The 26,520-nt window shown below is 59.2% G+C and overlaps 1 protein-coding gene across 1 annotated transcript; it reads right to left on the bottom strand.

Moving 5' to 3' along the window:
* Positions 1-26,520, bottom strand: HS1BP3 (HCLS1 binding protein 3). Its single transcript, XM_037528457.2, has 7 exons — positions 26,469-26,520; positions 23,895-24,060; positions 20,654-20,861; positions 18,292-18,508; positions 8,434-8,594; positions 7,095-7,230; positions 1-4,255 (listed from the first exon to the last, which is right to left on the bottom strand). Exons 1-7 carry the CDS (start codon positions 26,498-26,500, stop codon positions 4,000-4,002), a joined length of 1,176 nt encoding a protein of 391 aa, XP_037384354.1. The 5' UTR covers positions 26,501-26,520; the 3' UTR covers positions 1-3,999.

The following is a 26,520-nucleotide window of genomic DNA, read 5'->3' as shown; positions in this document are numbered from 1 at the left end:
AAAAAAAAAAAAAATCACCCTCTGGGACCAAGGACACTTCTCAGGGGGACGTCAGCAAAGTGGCTATTAAGGCCGGAGGAAAAACAGAAACACATGTGAAGTCAGGAGCGCTCTTGTCAGAGGAAGAAAACCAACCTGAGGAAGAGGAGCGAGAGGGCCCGCTGCCTTGGGAGATCAGGGAGAGGGTGACGAAGACCTTCCTAGGACACCAGGATGGTGGCCAGGACAGCTCTGGGTACCGCTAAGCCTCCATTTGGTGCTACGGGTTGCTCTTGAGAGTCATTTTCGGCAAGATTTGGAGTTTCACTGTTGGATAAAGAGATGTAGCTTTTGATTCAGAGGTTTCAATATTAACGGCGGCAACGGTGAATGAGAGAATCCGACCAGCCACGCACAAGTAGCCAACAGAAGTACCCCTCCCTGCTTCCTCCTGAGGAGTCCCCTCAGGTAGGTGTGGAGCTGACAGGTAGGTCTGAGGTACTCAGAGCTCACAGGATGAGAGCTGCCTGCTCCAGCTTACTACTCAGGACCGGGGCTGACCTAGGCCCATTAATCCCTGCTCCAGCTTTATCCTGAGTGTGGCCTAAGAACTGAAATCTCTGGGCTCTTCTCAGAGGCCAGGGCATGGGCAGCAGGGCTCAGGAGTTCGCCAGGAGTGGGACGAGCATTGGTATCAGGTGTGTTCACCGTATCCCACACCTGGGGCCCATGCGCATGAGTTCAGGCTGAGTTGAACTTGAGTCCTCAGGAACCCACCAACAGCCCACCACTTAGTAGTAGTGCCCAGCTTGTCCTGGGCAGGGGTCCCCGTGTGATGAACGGGAGCGGCCAGCCCACAGGAACTCCATACAAGGACAGGATGGTCGTCCGCCTGCTTCCTCATCGGAGCCCCAGGGAAGACCCTTTCCTTGGCACTGAGGGTTGGGGACATCATAGAGCCGAGTTGGACCGGAACCTAGATCTTTTCATGCCCAGTGCCTACAGCTGACTCCTCCCCTGGGTCTGTGGTCAGCACCCCCCACCGAGGCCTCAGGGCACTGGGTGGAGCAGCTTGGAGCCCTCCGAGTTGGCCCTGAGTGGGCACACCAACACCTGACACTAAAAGGTGGCCACTTGAAGGGGCTCTGAGCAGCCAGCATTCCCCAGAGCCCCAGCAGCACTGAGGCACCTGCTCTCCAGCCACAGTCACAAGCAGGGCGCATGTTGGTAGCTCCAGCCCCTCTTCCCCAGAATATGCTCAGCTGGACATCTGGTGAGCTGAGACCTGTATGGAACTTTCCACCTCAGGTATCCTGGAGACACAACAGAGCCTCACACTGGATGTAAGTCACCACACAGAGGGTGTGACACCTCCCAACTGGCAGCTGGGCAGTCAGGCCTCGGGCCCTTTGACCCCGTCCAGTCTGCATCCGGTGAAGAGCTGGAGCCTCGGGGCAGCCCCCGGAGCACCCCAGGCTGGAGTCAGACACTTCCACAGACACGTCAAGGGAAGCCAGACCTGACAACGGAAGACCCTCTGCAGCGGGGCCCACACAGGCCTGGCCAGGGCGGGCACCAGGATGGGGGTTTCCCAGAGAACTGGCTGGAGTCCTGGCTTCCTGGGAGGAAGTGAGATGGGAGGGGGGGACCCCAACCCAGACGGTGCCTCCTGTCCACACGCTCACAAGGGCCTCAGAACAAACAAGCGCCGCTGTTACAAATGAAAGCTGGGTTGGCCTTCCCTGGGGACTCCCGGCTCGTGTTGGCAGAGCGGTCCTTCTCTAGATGGCCCACTGCTTGTGCGCGGAGCCGAGGCCCCAGGCCTACCTTCAGCTACAAGACTCCAGGCCAAGTGTGGGGGAGGCTGGTGCACTTGGAATGCCTCCTGGCCCGTTTCTCCTCCAGCGGCTGTTGGCTTGCAGACCCCCGTGTGTCGGACCCTCTGGCCCCAGACACGAAGCTGCATCTGAGAACCGGGGCCTGCAGGGGTTGGAGGCAGGCGGCTGTCTGGCGTCGGAGCTGAAGGGGCACAGGGCCAGACAGCGTCTAGCCTGGTTCCCACTCCATCCTCTCCACCAAGGCGATGGGAGGTCTGGAGAAGGGAAGGCTCCTTTTCCCAAACAGCCCTGGATGAGAGGTTACTGACCGGTGACCCACACAGGGCCTGGCCCACTGTGTGGTTCCCCAGGGGACTCCTCCCCTTGCACTAGCCCACCCCATCAAGCAGCAGCCTGGCAGAGACTCAGAAGAGCCTGGGGTGCTTCAAGGGCAGCTCCACTTGTTGAGCTGTGGAAGATCCCCCCACATTGTACCCTGTAGCCTAGGCACAAAATAGAAAGCCAGCAGCAAAGGCTGGAATGAGTCACTGGCAAACTTTATTGGAAGTCTGGGCATCACTGATTGGCCAGTAGGTCACAGACTTGTGGGTCCAGCATCTGACTGGGGACGCGCAGGTCCTCACTGAGGTGTCTGGAGGACGCCAGGCTGCTGAGCTGGAACCAGCACCAGGGTGGAGGGTCCCCAGGTCACCTGGCTGCACCTCTGTTCCTATGTCACACACTGGGGCGTGGGGTCAGAAGCAGGGAGGGAGGGGCAGAGGGGGCTGGGTGGGGGAGGCATCTGCTTCGGGTTGCAGGGTGTGGATGGGGTGGGGTGTGAGGGAAACGCACACAGGTGCTGGGCTGGGGCCGGGCAGTCAGCTCAGAGCCCTGGGAAGGGGGCCCTGGGAGCCCGGGGAAGGCAGAGGGAAGAAGCATCTCTCTCCTCTCTCTCTGGCCCAGGGGAGGGGCCTGCTGGGACTGGATGCAGCTGACCAGGGGCTGGTGAGCCCAGGGCAGACGAGGGGCTCCCAACCTCTGTGGGCAGCAAACAGCCCATGTGGGTCAGGAGGGTTCTCTCGGGGTTGGCCCAGGGTCCTATTCCCCAGCAAACCCCTCTCCAGAGCCTGTCAAGGAGGACGAGCCAAAGGACAACATGGTTCTATTTCATTAAAAACATGGTTTGTTTCCTTAAACACCAGCTCTGAATGTGAGGACTGCAGCAGACACACAAACAAAGCCTTTGCTCCAACAAGCCTCCTGCAATCACTGCGGCGTTCCTGAGCACCATGCTGCCCTGGACTGCGCGCTGGGGCGCGGGGTCCGGAGGCGTCTAAGGCACAGGGCTCCTGCTCCCTGGAAGGCAGCGCCCACTGGTGAAAGGCCGGTGAGCATGTCCAGACCTGGAGGACAGGACAGCTCCCACCCTGGACAGGTGGGCCCTCAGGCAGCACCTGGAGAGATGTGGCCTCACCCCCGTGGGACCCCCGGCCTGTGGAGCTCTGGAGGATGCCGTGACACACTCTGCCAGAGCTGCAAGGGTGGACGTGGGGTGCAAGGCCAGAAGCCCAAGGCAGCCATGGCTGACCGGGCGTTTCCTGGGAATGTGGGGGCAGACCGGGCTTGCCAGGCCATCTGCACCCACCCGGAGGGCTGGGCTGGATGGATCCCTTGAGCTGGGACACGTGGGTAAGCACCCTGCATAGGTAACTATTGGTGGTTCAAGGTGACCCCAACTCAGCCAGGCTCTCCTGGGCACCCACTCAGCATCCCTGTGCTGGGGACCCTCCCAGAGCTTGCAGGTCCCCAGGAGCCCTGCTGCCAGAGATTCCTAGAAGCTTGACAAAGGGAACCCCCACGCCCCAGCCTAGGTCAGCCAAGCCCTCCTTCCTGCATGGGGGGTGGGCAGAGCCGTGGGCATGGGTAGGCACAAAGTTTTCCTGCTCGAGTACAGCACCCCAGCCTCACTCCATCCCTGGGTTGGCGAGGCCTCCCCACGAATAGCCTCCCCTCCACATCCATGTGGCTGAGATAATTTGGGCTCCAATTCCTATGGTGACCTTGTTCTTTGTACCCTGCAGGGTTCCATGACCCCACAGGCCAGGAGAAAAAGCAACAAGGCGGTACAGGGTCCTATGGTTGGGGGGCTTCCACCCCTCTCCCACCCCCTGATGGGTGTCAAGGCCATTGCAAAGGTGGAGGTTCAGAAGAGGCTGGGGGCTGCCTGGTCAGGTGCATCATGGTCCCGGATATACTGCAAGATGTCCATCTCGTCCATGGCCTGGATCTGCTGCTGCTGCTTGGCTTCAGCTTTGGATGGGGCCGCTGTGGGGGGAACCACTGGCTTTCTGGGGAGCGCTGGCTTAGCTGCCACTGGTGGCTTGGACCTGGCCTGGGGCTTGGGCCGTTGTTGGGGCTCAGACCCTAGGTTCAGAATCTGGTCCAAGTCCTCTTCAACTCTAGGAAACAGATGAGAGGCCCTGAGCACAACCTTCCACAAAAGGAACAAGGTTTCCAGACAATGGCACCCCTATTTGGGCACTGGGCCTGGGTTTCAGCCCCTCACTCTGGCTTCTCACCCTAGACAGCCCCAACCTGTCCCTTCCACCAGCTGAAGGGCAGGATTCTCCTCCCCTGCACCCCCACAGCTCAGCAGGACCAGAGCCGGCACCTCAGCAGACTCCAAAGAGCTGTTTTTCAGGTGGCCCCACCTAGACACACTGGTCTCTTCAGGTAATCTTTCCTGCAAACCCTCAAGAAACAATGGAACAGTGACCAGATGCTCCCATTTAGACACATTATCTTGTCTTTATCCCCAGATAGGCCTCTGGGGAGGACGGCTGAACCTCCCTGCAGATGAAGTGCCCTGGGCGCCAGGGAGCCCAGAGACCTGGGTGAGATAACAGCAGGTGACCGGGCCTGGACCAGAACCAGCATGTCTGACTTCAGAGGCCGTGCCCTTGCGTAGACTACATTCACGTCGACACAGAACAAAGACGTGCCTGTCTGTGAGCCACAGGGCACTAGACCGAGTCTCCCAAGGCCCGAGCTCAGCCATGGCCCACGAGTGGGTGTGACGGATGCTGTGTGCTGGTCACCAGCGACTGGTCCCAGGGACTGGATGGCAGGAATTAAGGCAGGCCACAGCCAGCTCTTCCTGCTTCCTGAGGAGCTCCGGTTGCCAGATATTGGTGTCAGAACTCAATTCCGGGGAGCCAGCTGCCTGCTGGGGCTGGGGATGCCTGGCTCTCGTGTGCCCCAGCTGCCTCCAAGCTGCAGCCCTCTCTCTCGAGTGCCCTGAGGTAGGTGCTTCTCCCCCTGCATCCTTGCCTGGAGGCTGGTGCCCTGGGCAAGCTGAGCAGGAGGACCGAATTATCCATAAATGGGTGCGTAGGGAACAAAAACAGCAGTGGACAGCACGCGGCTGGATGCAGGATGTGCACTGCTTGGCAAAGTGTGGCTCATGGAGTACGTCAGAAGCTGGATTTGCCCTGAGGTGGAAGGTGAGGACCAGCCAGGTGGGGGCAGTGGCTCTTAGGGCCCAGGGCCACATGACACCCTCCCCAAGCATCCTGTTTCATTGGGGGTCCTGAGTCATGGCAAGGTATTCCCACCAATGCACAGTCCAGTTCCCCTTTCTTGCAGGCCTCACTGGTGGGAGCTCAGCCACGGAAAGCCTGGACAGAGCCATGAAGCCCTCAGTCCTGCTTCTCCTCCCAGATCCTGCAGAGGACTGGGCTTGGATCACGACCAAATCTGGAGGCCCCCTAATAGGCTGGCCGCACAGCAAGAGGGACCTGCAGACCTGCCAGGCACCACCTACCGTGGCCTGGCCTGGGGGCGCGGACGAGATGAGCAGACAGGGAAAGCAGCAGGGAGCGGAGTCAGGGAGGAATGAATGAATGAATACTAGGGCCACCTTAGTGTAAAGAAGCCCAACTACTGCCTGGAGAGTCACAGCGCAGATGTGAGGAAGAATCAAGAATCAAGAATCAAGAATCAAGCTCCCTCCTTTAATACTGATGACCGTCAGGTGAGCAGGCGCAGGGGTCACCTCTGGGCAGTGCCTCCCCAGCCTGCGATGCTCCCAGCCTTGCAAAGGAAGGCTGGGGCTAGGTGGAAAGTGAAGCACTTCCTGGTGTTCTCCAGAGCCACGAGCATGCAGGCTGGCAGACTGAGGGCTTGCAGAGCCCATTAACAGCTGCCCGAACACAGACCCGTCTGAAGGTCACACCTGTGAACACCCCCTGTTCTGCAGGACATGGGCTGGAAAGTGCCGGCTGATGGACTTAAGAGAAAGGTCCCCTTGGAACTGCCCCCACTGGGACACCGGGTCCTGGAGCCACAGAGGCTCCCTGGGCGGGGGACATGCTCACAGGGGCCGACTCCAGCACTTGCTTCCTGGGCCTCAGTTTCTCCCCTAATGACATAACCACAATGCCAGCTTCTCCCAGCCTGCCAGGATGTCAGGGAATGAACAGATGCCAAGGGCCTCGGGGAGATGTAAAGACAAGAAGCCGAGCTGTGACTCAGGCGTGGAGGGCTGTCTAACAGCCCGTGCCTGCTAATGAGGGTGCAGATGACGGCTCCTGGGACCCGGGGCCCTGGCGCCACCTAACTGCTCTCGGAACGACACAGCTCAGCTTCCTGTAAATCACCACGCACATCTGCCTCCAGGATTGCGGTGGGTAGAGGTGGACACGGAGAGACACACAGTGCCTAGCAGCCCAGGAAGGCAGCCGGCATGGGCGGGACTCCCTCCCCCCACCCCCTCCCACCCCAAGAGCCCTCACAGCCTCTCCTCCAAGGAGATAAATGCACCTGCTGCTGCGAAGATTCAATAAGGGGACGTGGGAGGTGCCCAGCGTTCTCTGACCCAGGCCCACACTCCAAGCCCTGGACATGGGCTCGGCATGAGTTCTGTCAATCCACCTCAGAGCCAGCCGGCAGATCCGGGGAGCTGCACGCTACCAAGAGGCGGTTTTATTTGTTCCCAAACCTGTTTATACCAGTGATATTAGCTTTTGCAATTATATAACTTTTACTTTTTATCAACTACCAAAATACAGGTGTGAAAAGGAAGACTTCCATGCACGCAGCGCTCTCGTCAGGAACATGCTGGGCTGCCCTGGGAGCTGACCCTGCGGCCACCCTGAATCACTGCTCCCTGGCAGCTCCCACCACAGGTCCCAGCCTTTGATGGGAGGATTCCCCTGCTCAAAAGCCCCCACGCTGGGACAGGACCTGGCCCTGTCCAGGCCACTCAGAGCTGGCGAAGACGGCGGGGGATGGCGGTACCTGAACAACTCCTCGGAAGTCTCCCTGCGGCCCAGGGGGGAGGTGGGTCCTCCACACTCTCGGGTAGCCGGCAGCAGTAAGGGGTCACCGAGGAGGACAGCCCCACCGAGGTCAGGGTCATCAAACAACTTCAGGGCTGCAGAGAAGAGAGCAGCAAAGTGGTCAGGGAGTGTCCTGGCGCGTCCTGGCGCGTCTCAGCTGCTGGGTGTGTGGAGACCGCCTGCCCTGGCACGGAGTGAGCGAGGGCCCGACAGCACGCAGGGGAGTGGAGCAGCAGTGGAGGATGGCAGGGACAGGCGCCATCGCTGGGCACACCCGTCCACGCCCCCCTCAGTGCCAGCCAGGCCAGAGTCGGCCGAGTCCACTCCCCAGCCAAGTCCTTGCTGCCTTCCCTTGCTTCGAGGCGGAAATTGCCTCTTCAGCTCACTGTGCCAGGCCCCCCAGGCCCCAGGGTAGCTGGATCTTGTAGCTCAGGCTCCAGTCTCTCAACAAGCACTCAACAATTGCCACCTGGCTCTGCTGCCTGCCAGGCTGTGGAGCTGAGTGGACACTTCTGGCCGTGGCCCCTGCCTTCAAGAAGCCCAGGCCTACACCCCACCCTCTCCAGAGCACAGTGCGGACCCAGCTCCCACCCTGGACGTCTTCCCTGACGCCTGACGTTCTCCCCAGGCCCCTTCCAGACTCAGGCTGTCCTGCCATGGTCAGGTGGCCTGGCTCCCTGGGAGGCCTGGGGCCGGGACGGTCTCATCCATGAGCTGTGGACCAGCATGCTGGCTGCCCTGCATGGAGCCCAGCCCTCGGTGCTCACCAAACGGTGGTGGAATAATGGGTGACACCAATTTCCTGCCCTGGGTGGGGTGAGGAAAGTTGAGGCCCTGGGATGAGGCTGCTCATTCTCCCTTTTCCAGGTCTGCACAGGGCCTCTGCTGGGGTATGCATGGGTCTTGTTCACCCGTTACCCGGCAGGGTCACAGTCCCGGGCAGGGAAGCATCTCCACCTGCGCCCACCTCTAGCCACCGATGTAACAGGCATGTTTATACCAGTCACAACCCACACTTCTCAAAGCAAAAAGGAAACCGCCCTCCTCTTCCAAGGCATGGGTAGAATAAATGTATAGTCCTGGAATGTTCCAGGCTGTGGGACACAGGTGCCAGACTAGACTCCTCCAGCAGAAAATTTCCATCAGCCAAACCTATGTCACGGTGAACCAGAGAAAGGGTGGACTCCCGCCTTGCTCACATGTCTTGGGGGGGTGGTCCAAAGACCCCACAGAGGTCAGCTGAGCACCGGACTGAATACGGAGTTGGTACAACAGGAACACCCCGGGGCTCTACTTACAGTCCCTGGGGAACTTGTCCTCTGCAGGGCCCTGAGGGGACAGCTTCCTGCTCGGGCCAAACAGGGCCTCGTCCGGGTCCCCCTCCTCATCAAAGATGGTGAGCCGGGGCGAGGGCCTGGCCTTCGGGGCCACTTCAGGGAGTTTCTTGGGCTTCTTGGAGCTGGAGAATTGCAGATGAAGCACAGGGTTAGGCTTCGTATGAGCGCCCCACTGGCAGTCCCGAGAGACCCACACAGGCACCAGGTGAGCTGGAGCCTATGCTAAGAAACTTTTCAAGGACCCAATTTCCCCCATGAGGCCGCTTTCCCGGAGTGGGGTAGCCCTCATCTTTCTAGAAAATATTTCAGTTCCTCCTCTGGGAAGCCCCTCTGGTACTCAGAGTCCCACTGGGCCAGCAGCCCGAAGGGCCCCTTGTGTCTCATTCAACGCCAGGCTGAGGTCTGCTGGCCCAGTCACTGCCGCAGGAAACCGGGAGGGGGCAGTTTCTCTGGCCCTCGGAGCACCTTATTACCTGTTTCCAGGGTGCACACCCTACAATTCATGGAGCAGGAGATGTGCCCCCCCGCCCCCCGCCCTGTAAGTTCTACCACGTCAGTAAATGAGTAAATCTGGCTTGTGTCTAACAAGGTGATCCAGTCCCTGCTGTGGTGCCTAAATTACTCATTTTCAGGTTCCTAAAATAAGAAGTCTGCATTTTACTGGAAAGGGAATTTCCGCCATGCTGGGATCCTCTGGCTGGGGCAACTCCGCTGGGCCCAGCTCACTGTCAACTACCGGGAAGCTGCGCCCAGGAGGCTGGTGCTGCCTAAACTGCCTGACCAGCAGCAGATAAAAATAGCAGCCGGGCGGCCCTGGGGGTGGGCGGCAGGACACACAGAGGTGACCATTCCCACGGCTTGGATTTGGAAGTCTGGTGGGATTTCAGGCTCTGAACAGAGACAGGAAGAAGCTGTGAAGGCCTGGGCACACCTGGGAGGAAGAAGCCCTGGAGGGCGGATCTTCGTGGGGGAAACCGTGGTTCAGAGAGGCTGGGCAGGCAGGGTGGGGCTGTCAGGTCCACGGTCCTCTGTCCTCGCCCGCTCAAGGTGTCCTTGAGCTGGAAGATGTAGGATGGTGTGGGGACAGGCCCCGATCCTGCTGACTCCAGAAGGAGACACACCTCAAAGGTGGAGGTGGACAGCAGGCTCAGTGCTGGGGTGGGACCAGATTGCCTGCCCGCTGCTCCCTCTCCATCCTGAGCACCAGCTGGACGGGCTCACAGGCCACCAGGGACCTGTGTCTCCTGTGGCACCATCCTCGGGCCCCGCCTATGGTGCTAGGCATGGGGAAAGAAGCCTGGACTCCATCCTAACAGCAAAGGCATTCCAGAAACTTCAGCTACACCTCTGCCCACTCATGGAGGAGACAGGGTGGCTCTCTCTTACTGGGCCTTCCCCCTCTTGTTTCACTGAGCAGACAGCCAGTTCAGCTCCAAGGACCCCGAGGAGGTGGATACCAGAGACAGGCCAGGACCCTGGTTGTAGGCAACTGAGTCACAGTCAGGGCGGGGAGGGGAGAAAAGGATGGGAGACACTGCACGCCCCGAGGGCTCGGTCCCCTGCTGCCCTCAATCACTCATGGCAGCCACACTCCTGGGGCTGGCAGCGCAGGCAGGGGCTGCAGCAGTGAGGAGTGGAGAGCCCCCACCCACGCCTGCCCGGGGTAGACAGGGAGGGAAGGGCACAGGCTACTCTGCAGCCAATGCCCACAGGTCCGGGTGGCTCAGCAACAGCGGGCCAGAGATAGCTCCCAGGCGAGCGGCTTCCAGGGCCCAGCCATCAGAGCAAGCACAGAGAACAGGGGATCGGTTGAAGAACAAAGCACAAAAAGGGAACAGATGCGAAGCTCTACAGAGAGGCACAGAGAGTTCAAGGATTTCCTTTCTTACACCTAGTTCTGGTTCCGAGAGCACAAATCAGGCCTGACTTTCCTTCTATGCGGGGTTTCCTCTCCAACTGGATGAATGTTCTTGTTTTTCCTCCCTGGAGAACATGCTGATCTTTTGTTGTCTTGAACTGAAACGGAGTGAATCTGTGGCCCCTGGGGCTGCAAACCAGGCAGCATCTGTGCCTGACCCCATTCTCTGGCTCTCCCTGACCTGCCTTCAAGGGGAAGCACCGAAAAGGCAGGAAGTATGGAGCTTTGGTGCTTGAAATTTCAGGGGCCTGTTCGCATTAGCCCCCAGACTTAGTCTCTAGGATTCGGCAGTGCGCCTGGTCCAGAGCACACGGCCATGCATATCAGGTTAAAGGATGGATACGTGGGTGGGTAGGTGGGTGGGTGAATGGCTGGCTGGCTGGCACGTGGGTGGGTAGGTGGGTGGATGCTGAAAGTCTGATTGGCTGGATGGCGGGAGCAAAGAAGGAAAGGGGAACGAAGGGCAGAGGACACAGCGACGGCCCTCACATCTTAACATCAGTCACAAATCATCTTAAATGCCGACTTATTCCTACCTACTGCCCGGGGAGGAGAGTCAGGGAGTGAAGACAGAGGGTCTCTGGCTTCAGTCTGGAACAGAGACCCCCATGCAGAAAGTCCCCCAGCCCTGCTGCTCCTCCTCCAAAGACCTCTCAGTCTACTCAAGGGGTCTTTCTAGCCCTCACCCCGTTATCTACTCTGCAAGCAACTCATCCATTTACTCTGCGTTCTTTCATCACCCCGGGTTCACCTCCCACCTCCCGGAACCCGGGCCGGGTGGTAAGGGCGCAGAGAGGAGGAAGGCCTGCCTCTGTGCCCAGCTCACGGCCCAGGAGAGTCACAGGCCAGGCACCGTCATCACCAACTGGCAGTAATTCCTGACAGCTGGGGCAGAGCAGGAGCCGGCCCAGCCCAAGGGCTTCCGAGAGAGGTGGGCGGCAACCTTGGTCTGCAGGGAAGAATGTCTCAGGCAGAGGGGCCAAGAGACCCTCATCCTGGGAGGGCCTGCAGGGGGCATGGGGAACCCAGCTGACTCTGGATGACGAGCAACCCCACGGCAGAGGCAGAACTTGAGGTACAGGGAACTGGGTCCCCCCAGAAGCTGTGCTCGTGATCCAAGGATAAATGAAACGGGCCTGGGCTGGGGGCGCAGAGGAGGGCGGGCAGGCACAACCAGGGAGAAGAACAGAGGCAAAGGCGCTCACACAGCTGGGCTGCTGCGGGGATGAGCGGGCCGCCCTCCAGCACCCAGGGCGGTGCAGATCCTGACTAAGGCGGGGTCAGGCGTCGCATGCATGAGGTGGTCACTCAGTCTCCGAGCCCGGCCTCGTCCTCTCTCGTTGGTCAGGCATGGACTCAGCTGCGCACATGGGCTGTGGGCCCCACACCCTCTGTCCCCCCAGCTCCTCCTCCCCCAGTGTCCACCTGCTGCCTGCAGGACACCCCGTCCAGCCCACCCTGCGCACGGGCAGAGCCCTTCATGACACTCTGCGGGGCACCCTCTCCTCCCTTCAGGGAGCACAGTGTGCTTGACTCTGGCCGCCGGGGTTGGGAAAACTGGCATCACGGCGGAGCTTGAGCGCCTGACTTCACGGGCATCACGGGGAGGGCAGGGTCTCAGTGGCACAGGCTTGTTGAGGGTGGGATGCTCTGGGAGCTGAAGGCGTGGAAGCGCGTTTCCGTAGCACGCACGTGTGCATGGACAGACTCCGGCTTCCCACCGGGAGTGCCTGTCAGGAGACAGCTGGCTGGCCAGGCCCCTGTACCGGCGGGCAGTACAGCCGTGAGAGGTGCCAATGCTGTGCCGACAGCCCTGTGCTCAGGCGGCTCCATGACATGACTGACACGTGAGCATGGCTTTCTTTTGGCCAGCCAGGGCCATGTCCAGGCTCCTAGATGCGGGGCTGACCACAATGGGCACCACCAGCCCAGCGTCCAGGTGCACAGGAACCACAGAGCCATGTCTGGGACTAAATCGATGATGGTGGAGCCTCCAAAGTTGAGACTCCACAATCACGTGACCACCGCCCTCACAGCCAGGGTGACTCCTAACCAAACCTGAACATAAAGCTCCTTCCCGTCACGTGAGCGTCCTGCTTTAAAGTGCTGCTCATTGCCACTGTGGCCGCAGGGGCCCAGCACAGAGACATGACTTCAGAGGTGCTGGCTGCACCCGTGGGGGCGCCTGAGCACTCACAAAGCATGAGCTCCAGCCGAGAATGCGCCGAGGTGGGAGAGTCTGGCATCGACTGACCATAAAGGTCTCACCAGCTGGGCCCCGGGAGGGGGCCCAAGAGGAAGTCAGGGTGCATCCCCAGGGCCTCTGCCGCCCCAAGGAGGATGAAGGGCAATTTCGCTTCTCTGAATCTGCTTCCTTATATGTTAAAGTGCAGTCAGGAGGCAACGCCACAGGATCGCTCTAGGTAGCTGGGGTGCATGTCACCATGAGGCACAGGCCTGTGACCAAGGTGCCACTCAGTGATGTCCAGGTTCACGATCTGTTTTGACCCAAATGACTTCATTTTGGGCCCTAAAAAGTAATGGGGGCCCATCACGCCTGTGGTCCCAGGACTACATCAAGGACCTGTCTCTCAACAGTCCAGGCACTGGGCCCACCACCAGGGACCAGGATCTCAGCGACCCCCTCCCCTCTCAGGTGGTAGGTGACGACGTTTCTTCACTTCTACACAGAGGCCAAATGCTGCCTGTCATCTGCATGATACCAGCAGCACCCCGAGTCCAGGGAAAACACCTGGAGACACCCACAAAGCCCCTAGAGACGGAGCTCAAGGGCATGGCCAGACCAGATATGAACTGCAGCTCTGCCCTGCAGCCTGCAGCAACCAGCCCAGGACACAGACCAGCTCCTCTAGCGTCACGGCCAGGGCCAGGGCCGGGCCAGTAGCTTCCCTAAGGACCCTGCTTCCTGTTCCCCATGGAGCAGCACAGCCAGAGGAAGCTGAATGCACTCCCCAGCCAATCTCAGGGGCCACAGGACGCCATGCTTCTAGCTAGCAGCTCCGGCTTCCAGCCGGGATGCCTCGAGTCTTCCCTATTCCACCGAAACCTTTCCTGCTCACTGAACTGCCTTCTGAGTCTTCTCCAAACGCAGGTCATGGCGGCTGCCCCCCACCTCCATTGCTAAGGCCTTTGCTGGTTCTCAGTTGGGTGACCTTGGTGGTCTGCAGTTGGGTACTGAGGTGCTAAGAAGGTTACCCGGTGGCCCTAGCTGCCAAGCGGCAGAAGTGACATCTGAACTTGGGTCTTCTTGCCTGCCTCTAACCCCACTCTGGGGTGAGCATGCGCCCCAGTTTTCAGGCTTTCCCAGTGGCTTTCAAGCTATGTTCTGAGAGGCCCTGACCTTCTGCTAAGCTGCTCAGGTCACCTGAGGTGGGCTGTGAGGGGTCGAGATCCTGTCCCCCAGCCTATCCCCCACCAGGTCAATTCTACTTTGATCTGCTTAAATGTCAGGGTTTGAGGTGAGAATTCTCTTGAACCAAAGATTCTGCTACTGATTTTAAAAAGTGGGATGCATGATTATACCCGCTGTCCCTGAGGGTCCATTCACTCGGGCCCACTGGCACAGACACTGGTCGGCCCATGTGCAGCTGTGTCATCCCAAGGGCCGCTGCTGCTGTGTTCCTGTGACAGCTGCAGGCATGATGGAGGGCAGCTTTCAAAACCATGGTGCCATCCCAGAGCTGTGATTTCAGCCAAATATAGGGAGTAAAATACCTTTATCCTAAAACACACAGGGTTACTTTAAGGAAGATAAAGCAACATTTGTATGAATACTTATGAGAAAACACAGCATTCCAAAGAAATGTTTGGCTTCACTCAAAGTGAGAGTTCGTGCCCTGGGCACGGGTGTCCCCCTCCCCTGGAAGGAATGTGGGGAGCCACGCCTCCCAGGAGCCAGATGGCCCTTCCATGCCTGTCCCTCAGGAAGCTGAGGGTCCCCAGCACTCGGGGGCTCCCTGGGCTCTGGGGGAGGAGCGGGGAGGCGGTGGGCTTTGTGGGTCGGCAGGTGTGGGGGCAGTAGGGAGGCCTTACCAGCAAAGGGGACTAAGGCCCTTAATAACTTTCATAACTTAACACCCGCCCCCCTTCTTCTGTGACCTGCACTGGGGAAAAGCTCCACCCACGGAGAGGTTCCGCACTACCTGGAACCGCAAAGACCTACGGAAAACACAAGCAGGGGCCTGGCAAGGCAACTTGCAGCACCGACTGGATGGACCAGCGCAGAGTGAGAATTTAGACACCGACTGTCAACCAGGAAAGGCCCAGAACTTAAGCTCAAAAAAGCAAATTACGGAATGGCACGTGTCACATAAACTCATTGTGGCAGAAAATATGACTATCCAGAAGCGCGCATGGCAAAAGAACTTGTCACTGTTTCCAATTTTTCTGTACTCGTTGTCTATTATCAGAATTAAACATTAATTAAATTAAAATGTTTCCAGTGTAAGGCAGAACTATTCTGGCAGAACTTCATCCTTCTCAGAACTCTGCGGTCTCTACAATAGACAGTTAAAGATGAAAGCTCCGCAGGGCAGGAGCGTGATGGAGAGAGGGCAGTGAGCAAAAACCCACAAGAAGGCAAGTGCCCGACGGTGGGCCTGTGGATCCCGTGGGGCCGGGAGCACCGACCCCGGCCAGCAGTGGGCGGCAGTGTCAGGAAGGACCTGTGTGGGCCATTTCTGCCTCTACTGCTCCCTGAAGGTGTAGGGCCCCGTCTCGCCCCTAATCAAAACCATGTTTAAGAGACAAAGAAAAGCCAGGCCAGCCTCTGCTCGGGCTTTGTGCTGGTGCAGCCAGCCTCCTGCCGCCCTGCAGTGGGGCAACAGCGCCCCACCGTGGCCGCGGCAGGAAGGACTGGCCCGGAAGGGTGGCGGCCAGGGAGGGCCAGAGGCAGTGGGGGTGGGGTGCAGGACACCTCTGGGAGAATGGCTCAGCGGCCGCCTCTGCAGAGGAACTGAGGGCACAACACGGAGAAACATGCATGCGAAGTGCACGTCACCTGCAAAGAACAGAATGTTCCCCAGCAGAACGCGAAGTGGGCAGCTCTGCACAGGGACATCAGCCGGCCCCATGGATGTCTCTGGAGGGTGATCCAGGCAGGGCTCTGCCACATCAGGCTCAGTCTCCCCATCTGTGAAAGGGGGATAATCCTAGGGCCCTGCACACCTCCCAGCCTGGCATGGGGGAGATTGCATCTGACAGCCGTGGCTGTGAGACGTGGCTGAACCCCGCCAACGCCAGCTCCTCTTAACACAAACAAGCAGCAGCCAGCGCCGGCTCCCTGGGGGCACCATCTCCCAGGCCAGACCCACAGTGGATCCTGAAAGCAATTTGGTGGGTAAGGACCTTTTTTTTTTTTTTTCCGAATGACAGAACAGAAAATAGCAGAGCTGAATACACCCACATGCTAATCAGTTCCTGACATTTAATAATCTCTCAAAATGTGTGGTTATTATCCCTGATGGAGCGACAGCACTGCTGTCACACTGGTCATTAAAGGGAAACTGTCAGGTCTTAGCGCCTCTGGCGTCCCTTTGAGGTGCTACGTTTTCCTCCAATTTGGGAACGAGGCTGCTGACTGATGGGGACATCACTGAGGGGTGGTCGGTCCGGGATGGCTGACCGTCCCTGACAATGTACTACTGGAATCAGGCAGAAATTCAAAGCAGCCCTTGCCAACTCCAAAGAGCATTTTCCTACCCAAAAAAGGAACCGTACTGCTAAGCATGTCCTGCAGCCAAAGGCTGGCACAAACCACCAAGCCCATCTCAGTCTGGCACTGCTCAAAGCGTGTGGTTACTCAGAACAACAGTGACTTCGAGCTCAAATAAGCCTTATCCTTACCAAAATAAAGCCAAGAAGGACTGCAGAGCTGCGTGCAGCCGATAAGGACCAACTACTGCAGCCTTCTCCTGACTTAACCTCCCTCTGGCCACTGACCCCCTCCAGGACACGGCTGGCTGGAATGCCAGGGGCCTGGCTCAGGGCATTAGGGTGCTGCCGGCCTCAGGCTCCTGTCCTCTCCTCCAGAGCACCCAGAGCCCTGCCTGGATGCTCATCGCTTCCAGGTGGGTCTCATGACCTCCCTGCAGCCGCCTGCCCCACGACGTGCCTGCTTTCATGCACCCCAGCGGGAGAGGAAGGCTGGCTGGCGGGCAGTGCTTTTGGGACTGAACCTTTCATGGTGCTTTTCTTGAACCTTCCCCTTCCTGATTTCCAATCAGCTCTGGTTCCTTGCTGGAATGGGGCCTATCAGGCAGGCCTCCCTCATCTGTTGACTGAAGTTGAGTGTCCTGAGTTTGTGCTGATCCTGCACAGGTGGCGGAGCGTGAAGAGGAGCTCATCTTCCTAGCGCTGACCCTCACATCACAGACAGGCCCTACCACTACCCTATTTTTGTTGCAGAAAACTGAAGTAAAAGGGCACATTTCCAGGGACCCATGGCTGGTAAAGGTCAAAGCCAGGCCAGGCTGTCTGGTTCCACAGTCCAGGACCCTGAGCTGGAACCCCAGCACCATTGTTGACCACTGCCTGACCCTGGGAATGGCACTTGGCTCTGCAGGCTGCAGTTTCCTTAGTCTGTGAAATGGGGTCATAACAGCTGCCTATAGGGCAGGTGTGCTAAATACACCTAGAATTAGTTCCCACCTGGTCTCCTGCAATATGTCAGGGTGAAAGGCGGGCCGCCCCAGGGGGTGCCTGAGTCACTTGCCTATGATTATTTTGAAACGGAAGAAATTGAGACACAGAAGATCCAAGAATGTGCTTTTTTGCCTAAAAAGAGAAGTAAATCTTCTCTGTGGTAGTTCTGAAGATAAGAGTCTGCCTTCTCACCTCAGAACAGGGCTTGCAAGGTCTGTGTCCATGCATAGGCAGGTGAACCCTGCAAAATTCTTACTTCTTTAATTGCAAGGTTTTTGTTGCTTCACCCCTACCCGCTGCACTCACAGGCCCCTTTCCAGAGACGATCCAACCTCCCTGGCATGACCAGACCCCAGAATCCATTATTTACGAAATTTTGTCTTTTCTCACATGTCTATTTAGTTATTTTCTGGCCTATGGACCTAGAAGGGCAGAGGAAGATTAGCTTCCTCCAAGCACATGTCTGGATCAGGCAGCAGCAGTGAGAGCCCGGGGGCTGGTGGCCTGGGTGGGGTTCCTACAGACCCCTCGGCCTGTGCCTAGCTGAGGGTCTTGGGCAGGCGTGTGGTTGTCATGTCTCAACCCCAGACACAGGGTGTTCATGCAGCGGGCGGTCAGGAGCCCCCTGAAGGCAGAGGTCAGGAAAGAGGAAGGAACGAGTTTACAGAAGAGGGACACCAGAGGGGACCAAGGCCACAGCTGGCTGGCCAGTTGTGTGTGTAGGTGTGTGCCCACGTGTGGAAAGGGAACCCGTCCAGTGTCCCAGGGCTCACTTTACCTCTCTGGACCTCATGGGTCACCAGTCCTTTGCTCCCACGTGCCGCCTCAGGAGGCAGGTCAAGGAAACCCCCGCTTTGCAGACCGTGACAGGACCAGGGAACGCCAGTCACAGTCCCAAGTCAAAGGCTGGCAGTGATGAGCTCCCTGGAGAACCCAGGCCCCTTGGGTGGGCAGGGAGGGTTCAGGTGGCCTGGGCTGCGAAACTGTGGGAGAGGGCTGCAGCCTGCAAAGTCTCAGTGAAGAGAGGGGGCGGCAGGGCCATACCCCATGACTGTGACAGGGCAGGCCACACTGGAGCCCAGTTCCAAAGGCACGGGCGATGTCGAGGATGAGCAGATCAGCCCCCAGCACAGCAGGCCACAAGGGTGAGGACCTGGGGAGACGGGTTCTCTCAGACACTGGGAAGGCAGGAGCCTGGGACAAGCCTGAAGGGTCCTCGCCGGGATGGGGAGACCTACCGCATGATGCCCAGCGGGTCCAGCACTTCCTCCTCTTCCTCTTCTGACTGCCCTGCATCCTCCATCTTCAGGCCCAGGATGTGCGGGCCCTCACCCTCCACTTGATCCTGCTGCTCAAAGAAGCTGAAAGCCTCCCCGTCATCCCCTGCCTGGCTGTCTGCATCCAAGACAGAGAAGTCTCTGCCGATGAGATCTGCAGCCCCTGAGGATCTGGTGCCTGTGGAAACAGGAGAGAGGCCCTGACACCCACCGCCACGGGACCTGGAGGTACCACACAAGCTCCGTGCTAGGACCTGAGGCTTCTTGCAGCACTGTGGACCAGGACAGCGGGTCTGGGTAAGTGGGGGCATCCTGGGCTCCACGTCCTGCTGCAGCCCCAAGGGCTGTCTGGCACCTGGGAAGGCCAACGTGGGGGAGTTACAAGTGGAAGCTTTAGAGCAAGACAGGGGTAGTGCTTCCTGAAGCCTGTGGTCCCAGGCCGTGGGTGGTGCAGGAGATAGCCAGCACACAGGGCGTCCACGGAACCGGTGCTCCCAGAAATGTCTTACAGTTGTGGGACACATTAGGGAGCTGTGCCAGTCTAACCAGGGATGGTGAACTGCTCTGAGGTTTAGGGCAATAAGACCATGACCTTCTGAGTGTGCAGTGAGCACATGGAAGGTTCCAGAACAAAATGTGATGGTTTCATTACAGACTGGCTTATTACATCAAAGTGTAGTTCCCAGATAGGTGTTCAAAATGAGGTAAGTAGAGAAAAGGAGAGCAAGCATCCAGAAGCTTCCACAGCAGAGTGCCACTGCCACAACATCCGAGCTTGCACCTTTGTATTTATGAGAGACTCCGTCTATGATAGATAAGGAATCTAATACCTACTCTGTGCCACGGGTGGCTTGAGGAGGGTTTAGACTACTTATTCATCTTCTCCAAAGAGTGACTGGGTAGTGTATCTTTGAAAGCAGCCATTTAAAAAAAAATTCTTACCCTGTAGGTGAAAAACTTGAGAACCCAGCATACTCAAAGTGTGTTTCTATACTCGAATACACTAATACATAAAACTAGGCAATAATGACTATTGCTTTATATTATGCTTCACTGTTTTATAAGGACAAATATGAAAATATTCTTCAAAATTTCACGCGCCTCCAATGTCAAGAAGCAAGCATCACACAGATGAATGCCCATGAGGGAGATCTCCCGTGTGTCTCCATTTTACAGGTGAGGGAGCTGAGGCACAGAGAGGCTAGGAAAGTCAGATCACCCTCTCCTGGTCGCCATAACAGGGCGTGGGGAGATCGGGAGATTCTTCCAGGAATGGGCGGGCTGCCCCCACCCCGATCTACACAGGCCCCAAGCAGTGAGGAGTAAATGGGGGGATGTGGATAGTGATGGGGGCAGGGGAGCCCTCCAGGAGTCTGGCCTACAGGACTGGGGGGGCTCTGCCGCCTTCCCCAGGCCCCACCTTCTGTGCAGTCACTGGTTTTCCTTTATTCTCCACCCCTCACTTCAAAACCACTGGTCTCTCTGCTATTAGTTTCCTCTTGGGACGATGCCCACCCATGCCGTGGAACTGGGAGATCTCAGCAGTTAGGAGAGTTAAATCAAGCGATCCAAAGAGGGAGAAGGCCAGATGGGAGCCCAGCACCACTGATGGGACTGCTCTCCATCTGGTGGGGACACCCCGAGTGCATGCGGGTGTGGAGTGGGGGTGAAGTTTGAGCCCTGGCCCCAATGGCACTTCTGTGCGGCCGGCTCTGTGCTGGCTACCTCCCTGTGCTTGGCGCACGCACGCTCACAGCCCCCTGGAGCCGGCTGCTCCCACGGGGTGATGGGAAAACCGGCAAGAGAGGACAGGAAGCCTTGGCCACACGAGCAGCAAGCATTCAAGGTCTCCAGACTGGGGGAAGGTGGGGGTCCTTTGTGGGGGGTGCAGGCTGGTGGCCCGGGCAGGGCATCAGCCTGGCTGTGGGGCAGTTTTCTTCTGCTATTGCAGCCTGTGTCTGGCTGGTAGGAGGCGGGGGTGGGGGGGTGAGGGGGGGGGGGGGGTGTGTGTGTGTGTGTGTGTGTGTGTGTGTGTGTGTGTGTGCTGCGGGGGGGGGGGTGTGTGGCCAGAAGAAGCGTGGGAGGGGTGAGCTAGAGAAGGACCCAGCTGAGCCAGGAACTCAGCCCTCAAGGCAGTGGGCCAGCACCCTCTGTCCCGTAGCCAGGCCCGGAGATGAAGGTCAAGCCTACCTGCCTCCACATTCTGGCTGAGGCTTCCAGGCCGCAGGGGCAGCTGGGACTCACTCCAGCCAAGCCAGGGTGGCGAGGCCCATTTCTGGAGACCTGGGGACACCACAGGGATTTGGGGCAGAACCTCAGGTACCTAAGAATTCTAGCAGCTCAGGGCTGCCCGCCAGCCCCGCGTCCCTGGAGACACAGCGCAGGATCTCATTGAACACGGCTTTTCTCTCCTGGATGTCAGACTCCCCCACAAACAGCACCTTCCTGGGGAGTGGGGGCAGGCTGGCCCCCGGATAGCGACTGGTCAGTTTCTGGTAGAAGTCCTCAATCTCGCTGTACTTTTTGGAGACCTGGCAGGAGAGGAGACGTGGTTTCCTGAGTGAAGAGTGAGCGGCGCGCCCCTCTCACCCTGACTGGGGGCCCGGGAGGGCAGGCTATTCCGAGAGGCCTTGGGGGGAACCCGCAGCCTTTCTCTCCACCTCAGGTTCCATTCCTAGCCCTCCCGGTCAATGCCAGGCCAGTTAGCAAAGTCTCAGGGGCCCAAGGAAAGATGAGGTGGTGGTGGATTCTGGGCACTGCCACAGGCCAGGGACAGACATTTGATGCTAGGCCCTTCCTCGCCTGCAGGTGATGTGGCTGCCACCTCTACTCTGGGCTTTCAGCACACTAGCTGGTGACCTCGCAGCCTGCTGGGGGGTAAGTCATCTCACAGAAACTCCACCTGTCACCGTTCTCCAGCCAGGGTCTCCAGACCATCGTCTGTGAACGAGCAGCAGCTGTCTGGCGGGCCAGTGTGCACTGGGCTCAGGTGGTGAACGGCCAGGCAGAGCAAAGTTGGTTTCTCAGCCCTGCCACCCGCCAGCACCCCTCCGCACACCGGCACCTCAGGAAGCAGGCCCTCAGACCATCTATAGCCACGAAGGGCTTTCTCAAGCTCTTCTGTGTGTTTACTCTGAGTGGGGGCCCCAGCATGGTCTGTCCCAAGGCCCGGGCTCCCCCGTGGGGTGAGCAGCCATCACCGAGCAGGTAAGCCCCACTACTTTGGTCTCTGTAACCCAGAGAGAACACCCACTCTGTCCCCCATACCTGACACCTTTGTGCTCTCCCTGAATGCTGGGCTCGTCTCCCCAACTCCAAAGGAGCTTCGAGGGGGATGACTCAGCTGTGCCCACCCACAGTGGCAGGCCTTGCCGGCCCGAGAGTGCACTGACTTGCCATGCGACTGATGACTGGTGATGGCAGGCACCTGTGCTGTCAGATGCGGGAGACCTGCCACCCCTGTGCACAGCTGTGAGGGTCTCACAGCCCTCGCTGACCAGCATCGTCACCAGAACCCCTGGCAGGTGAGGGCTCCAGATGCCAGGAGGTGACTGGGGTACTGGGAACTTGAGGCTACCCATCCCCACAGGGGATCATCTGGGACAGGGGGCTGCAGCCTGCATCTACTGACATGAGACTGGCTCTGGGGCTTTCCTAGAAAGGCCTCATGGAAGAATAAGAGTATCATTTCATCAAAAATGATGAGGCCCCAATCCCCAGGGACTAAGCCCCGGGGGCTCAGGACTCCAGCCAGGCTGGACCAGCCTCTGGAAGCCTGAGGCGCAGCAGAGAAGTCAGGTGGGGGCCGAGCACCCTCTGCTGGCCAGACTGCTCCATGCAGGCCTGGCTACGGACCCACCAGGACTGGGGTTCTGAAAGCTGCAGGCCTCGTGATGGGGCCCAGGAGCTTTTGGTCAGGGGCACCTCCATACAGGGTCCACGGACACTCATGTCCCAAAGCAAGGCCTTTCCAGGTAGTGACCTATGCAGCAACAGGAGGAGGCCAAGAGAGAGGCCCTGGGTGCCCAGGGTGGGACTCCCATTTATTTAGTGTCCCCACCTGCAGGGGACCACAATATCACCCTGAGTCCCTCAGCGTCAGAGTGTGGCAGCATGGCCAGCACATGTGGTGAAGCAGGCAGGTGCCCCTTCCCGAAGCTGGCTCTACTCCGGCCCATGTCCATGGAAATGCATATTATGTCCTTTGAAGGGGTAGAATACAAGGCGCTTATCAATCTGAAAAAACTCTGCAATTTCAGAGTCTTCAGGCTGTGGCTATCCCCCCGGATCTCAGGGGGAGCAAATGAGTTCTCCTTGCGCTGACAGGTGGCTAGAAGGACTGAGAAGCCCCACTCCTGTGGGCACCCAGGCATGACCCCCCACACCGTGAGAGGCACTGGTGAGGAATGAGTGGTGCTGATGGGGTGCAGAGATGGTGAGAACTCCTTGTGCCCTCGAGGGTTCCCCAAAAGCTGCCTCGCCACCATGCCTGGGGACATCTCAGATACTCTCCTCTCCTGTCCCTGAAAACGTGGGCGCAGGGATCCCGGGATCAAGTCAGATGACCAGGACAGCAAACTGCCCACAGAGCCAAGCGGGCCCAGAAGAGCCACTGGCATTACAGCTGGTTCTTGGCCTGAGCGCCCATGGGCACAAAGCCCCTGCTCGCCCCTCGTCCCCCCTGCTCTTCTACTGTCCCTGAGCCGCTGCCGCCCTGGCCTTTCCCCGTCCCTCCCGCCACCCTCCACTCCTTTCTCGGGCACCGTCATCCACTCCTGGCTGCACTTCAACATCGCCTCCAAGCTGACGCCCCCCAAACCTGCCTTTTAGGCCAGATCCTGTCCCGCTCCAGCCTGTGTGTCCCCAGGGTGGACACCTCACTCCACGTGCCCTCCTTACACTGGTGCCCCCGCCGGTGCCCCTTATTTCACCGGGAAGAAACCATGCCTCGGCGTACTACATGAATATTACCTTGGAAATACTTTCAACTCTCTCCCTCTGCTCCATGTCACTGACCGCTGGCCTGCCCCCAGCTCTCCCCAGGGGTCCCTCGGACCTGGGCTCCTGCCCATGCCTTCCCATTGAACTCCACTCTCCCGCTAGACCAGACAGCCAGGCGAGCCTGCACACCCTCTCACCCCCGGATCCTGCCCATGATCCCCCTCGTCTTCTCCCACATCACCCAGGAGGGGGTACTCCATACTCACGGCTTCCCACACAGCACCCATGTCTAGCCTCCACGCCTTTGCTTGGGCTGACACTCTTCTCCCCTCTTCTGCCACTTCTGCCCCTCACCTCTTCCAGGAAGTCTTCGCTGGGATGGGCTTTCCCGAGGATAGGCTAGGTGACCCCTACTCCCACAGCCCCCGAGCGTGCCTGTCACTGCTTTCTCGGCTCCAAGTCCGTCTCCTCACGGACCGTGAGTGTTGGATTCATGGTCCTTACCGCCAGACATGTGCTGGCATGCCCGCTCCCTGCTGCTGCTGGTGCCCCAATGGCAAGTGTGTCTGCCCACCTGGACCCACAGGCCCCTCGGGAGCATCCTGGCAGGGGCCCCAGCTCACCAAGAACTGGACGACATCCTCGGGCCTGTGCTTGGCCGACTTGAACGCAGCCAGCTGGGTGACCACCAGGATCTGGTACTCCACGTGGCCTGACAACATCTTGCCCCGCACTTCCTGGTGCTGGGGCACAGTCAGGTCGAGGCCCGTGTGGGCATTCTGAACTCGCCTGCCAAAGGGAAAGAAGGCAAAGGAAGAAGCTCAGGGTCAAATCAGCAGGCTTCTCGAGGGAAAGCGGGCAGGACCCTGAGGCGGCTGGGCCAGCTGAAGCTGTTCCATTGACCGGCTTCTGTGATCACTGCTCCAAGCCACCGCCCTGCCTTCCCCAGCCCCTCAAAGACCTTGGCCCCCTAGGCTCTGGGGATGTCCCCAGGAGAAGATGGGGCTCATAGAAAAACCATCAACAGCCAGCTGCCTTACACAAACTGGGCACGTGAGCCCCCGTGGGAGTTGGGGGCCTACCATCCTGGTGGCTCTGTGCTGGAAGGCGGTGCTTGGCTGTGTGCACGAGGCAGGGATGAACTCCCATCCCACCCCGAATGCAGACGAAGATGCCTAACCAGAGGGCTGCACCCCGGGGAAGCAGGTCTAAGTGCCAGGCACTGATGGTCAAGGTCAGGTGCTGCTATATGCTGGGAACCAAGGAAGGGATGATACCTGACGGGGAGGGGCTTCCAGGGTCCCACTGCAGGGGCAGAAGGGGAGGCCCATCCCTCTCTGGAATCACACCCCAACCCATCAGATAACACCAGCCTGCAGCACCCCTTCCAGATCACTCCCACCTCCACAACAGGCACATGGGGGCCACAGCTGTCACATGTGGGAGCACATGCACAGCCACTGGCCCTCTGTGCATGGAGCCCATCACGGGGTGAGGCAGCTCTGCACTGGGGCCCAGGTAAGATGACTTCAGGGAGGTGTTCCAGGAACCCAAAGAGATGCTTCTGCGTAGGAAAGATGAACCAGTATTGGCCAGTAACCCAGTGAGTGTTCCTGCCTGAAGCTGAGTACCAGCCCTGCTGTCCTGGGCTGCACGCAGGTATCACTGTTGGAGTGTGGACGAGCGGAGCTGGGCGGAAGTCAAGTTGCCCGCCCCAGGACACTGGCTCCTGCCGTACCCTGTCAGACTCTCTCAAGGTGTCTCTGCGGCTCTCAGGTTGCTCGGCAGGGATGTGTGCGGCTGCCCCGTCATCAGAAGGCGCACACAGCAGCACTCACTCTCCATGACTCTTTTCTCCTACTGCTTTATTTTCCTTCTTACTGCTGATCATCCCTGACAAGTGACATCTTTACCTACCGCCTGCTGTCCCCCTAGGGTGCCCCAAGAGGGCTTTGCTTTGTCACTGCTGTGTCCCAGAATGGACAGCAGGCCCAGGCGGAGCAGGTCCCAGGAAACTTTTGCAGGACCAATGAGGCTTGAATGCCCTTGCTGGTGAGTAACGGGGGGCTAGAGTGGAAAGTTGAGTTGGGGTGCAAAGCTGAGGGCCTGCCCAGTGGCTGGCCTAGGGCATCTGGACTTAGCCTACAGCTAGTTCCTTGGGAGCGCCAGTACCTGCCAGGCAGGACAAGTGAGAGCCACTCACCTGGCCCTCACCTCTGCAAACACGATGGCTCAGGTGGGGCAGTAGCAAGTCACTGCACCGAAGTCTGTGTGGGGCTGGGAGGGTCTGTGGCTGGCCCTGCTCAGACCTGCCAATCTCAAAGCTCCTTTGTACAGGAAAGGACACTGAAGCTTGGGGAGGGGAGGTGACTTGTGGCATCAGGGAAACCTTCCATGCTTGTGAAGGTGCCACCAAGTGGCACCACGCGGAGGAGGGCGAGCAGGCCTGACGGCAGGATTCCCTGAAAGATTATCAGATTTTTCCAGACCTGAGGTCACAGGGAAGTTTAAATAATAAATTGCTTTGTGTGTGTGTGTGTGTGTGGCGGGGGGCGGTCACTGCTGCAGAACATGAGCCACCCTGACCTGCTTTCCAGATATGAGAAGAGAGGGCCAGGGGAGAGCGCCACCCCGGCGTGCCGGCCCCTTCGGGATCGTCTGTGGGGTCCTCCGGGCCTGGCTCAGGGAGCTCCACCCTCACGCGTGGCCCCGCCACTCCCCTCGCCGGCCCTTCTCCTTGAGCAGCTTCTGACCCGTCCTGCTCCAGGATGCGGCCCGACCCCCTCCCAAGCCCGCCTGCACCCGCGCCGAGCTCCCATGGCGACCTGAACTCGCGCCCCCTCCGGGCCACTCTCCCGCACGGTCCGAGTCATCCAGTCCCCGCCGCGGGGCCCGGGGCGTGCCGGGCGCGCTGAACCAGATTTTCCAGAACCGGCCGCCAATCTCCAGGGACCAGGAGGGGCGCGCCCCGGGCGAGGGCGGCGCGGCCAGTCCAGACCAATCGCGGGGTCTTGGGGGCCTCAGTTTCCCCAAGTGTGAGACAGGGGCACTCGGGCCGCCCGTCTTTCCCGCAGACGCCGCGCGCCGGGGAGGGGGACCCCGCGCCGCCCACGGGGGCGCCCGCCTCTGCGGCTCCCGGCCCGCGCGCCCCGGGACCCCACGACGCCGAGCCGGGGCGGGCGCGGGGCCCGGCTCACCTGGAGGTGACGAGCACGGCCGGGGGCTGCATGGCCGCGGGTCTCCGGGCGC

Source organism: Talpa occidentalis, unplaced genomic scaffold, assembly GCF_014898055.3.
Source record: "Talpa occidentalis isolate TD23 unplaced genomic scaffold, MPIMG_talOcc4v2.1 talOcc4.5, whole genome shotgun sequence".
NCBI classification, from domain to species: Eukaryota; Metazoa; Chordata; class Mammalia; order Eulipotyphla; family Talpidae; genus Talpa; species Talpa occidentalis.
This window is presented reverse-complemented; position numbering and strand designations above follow the sequence as displayed.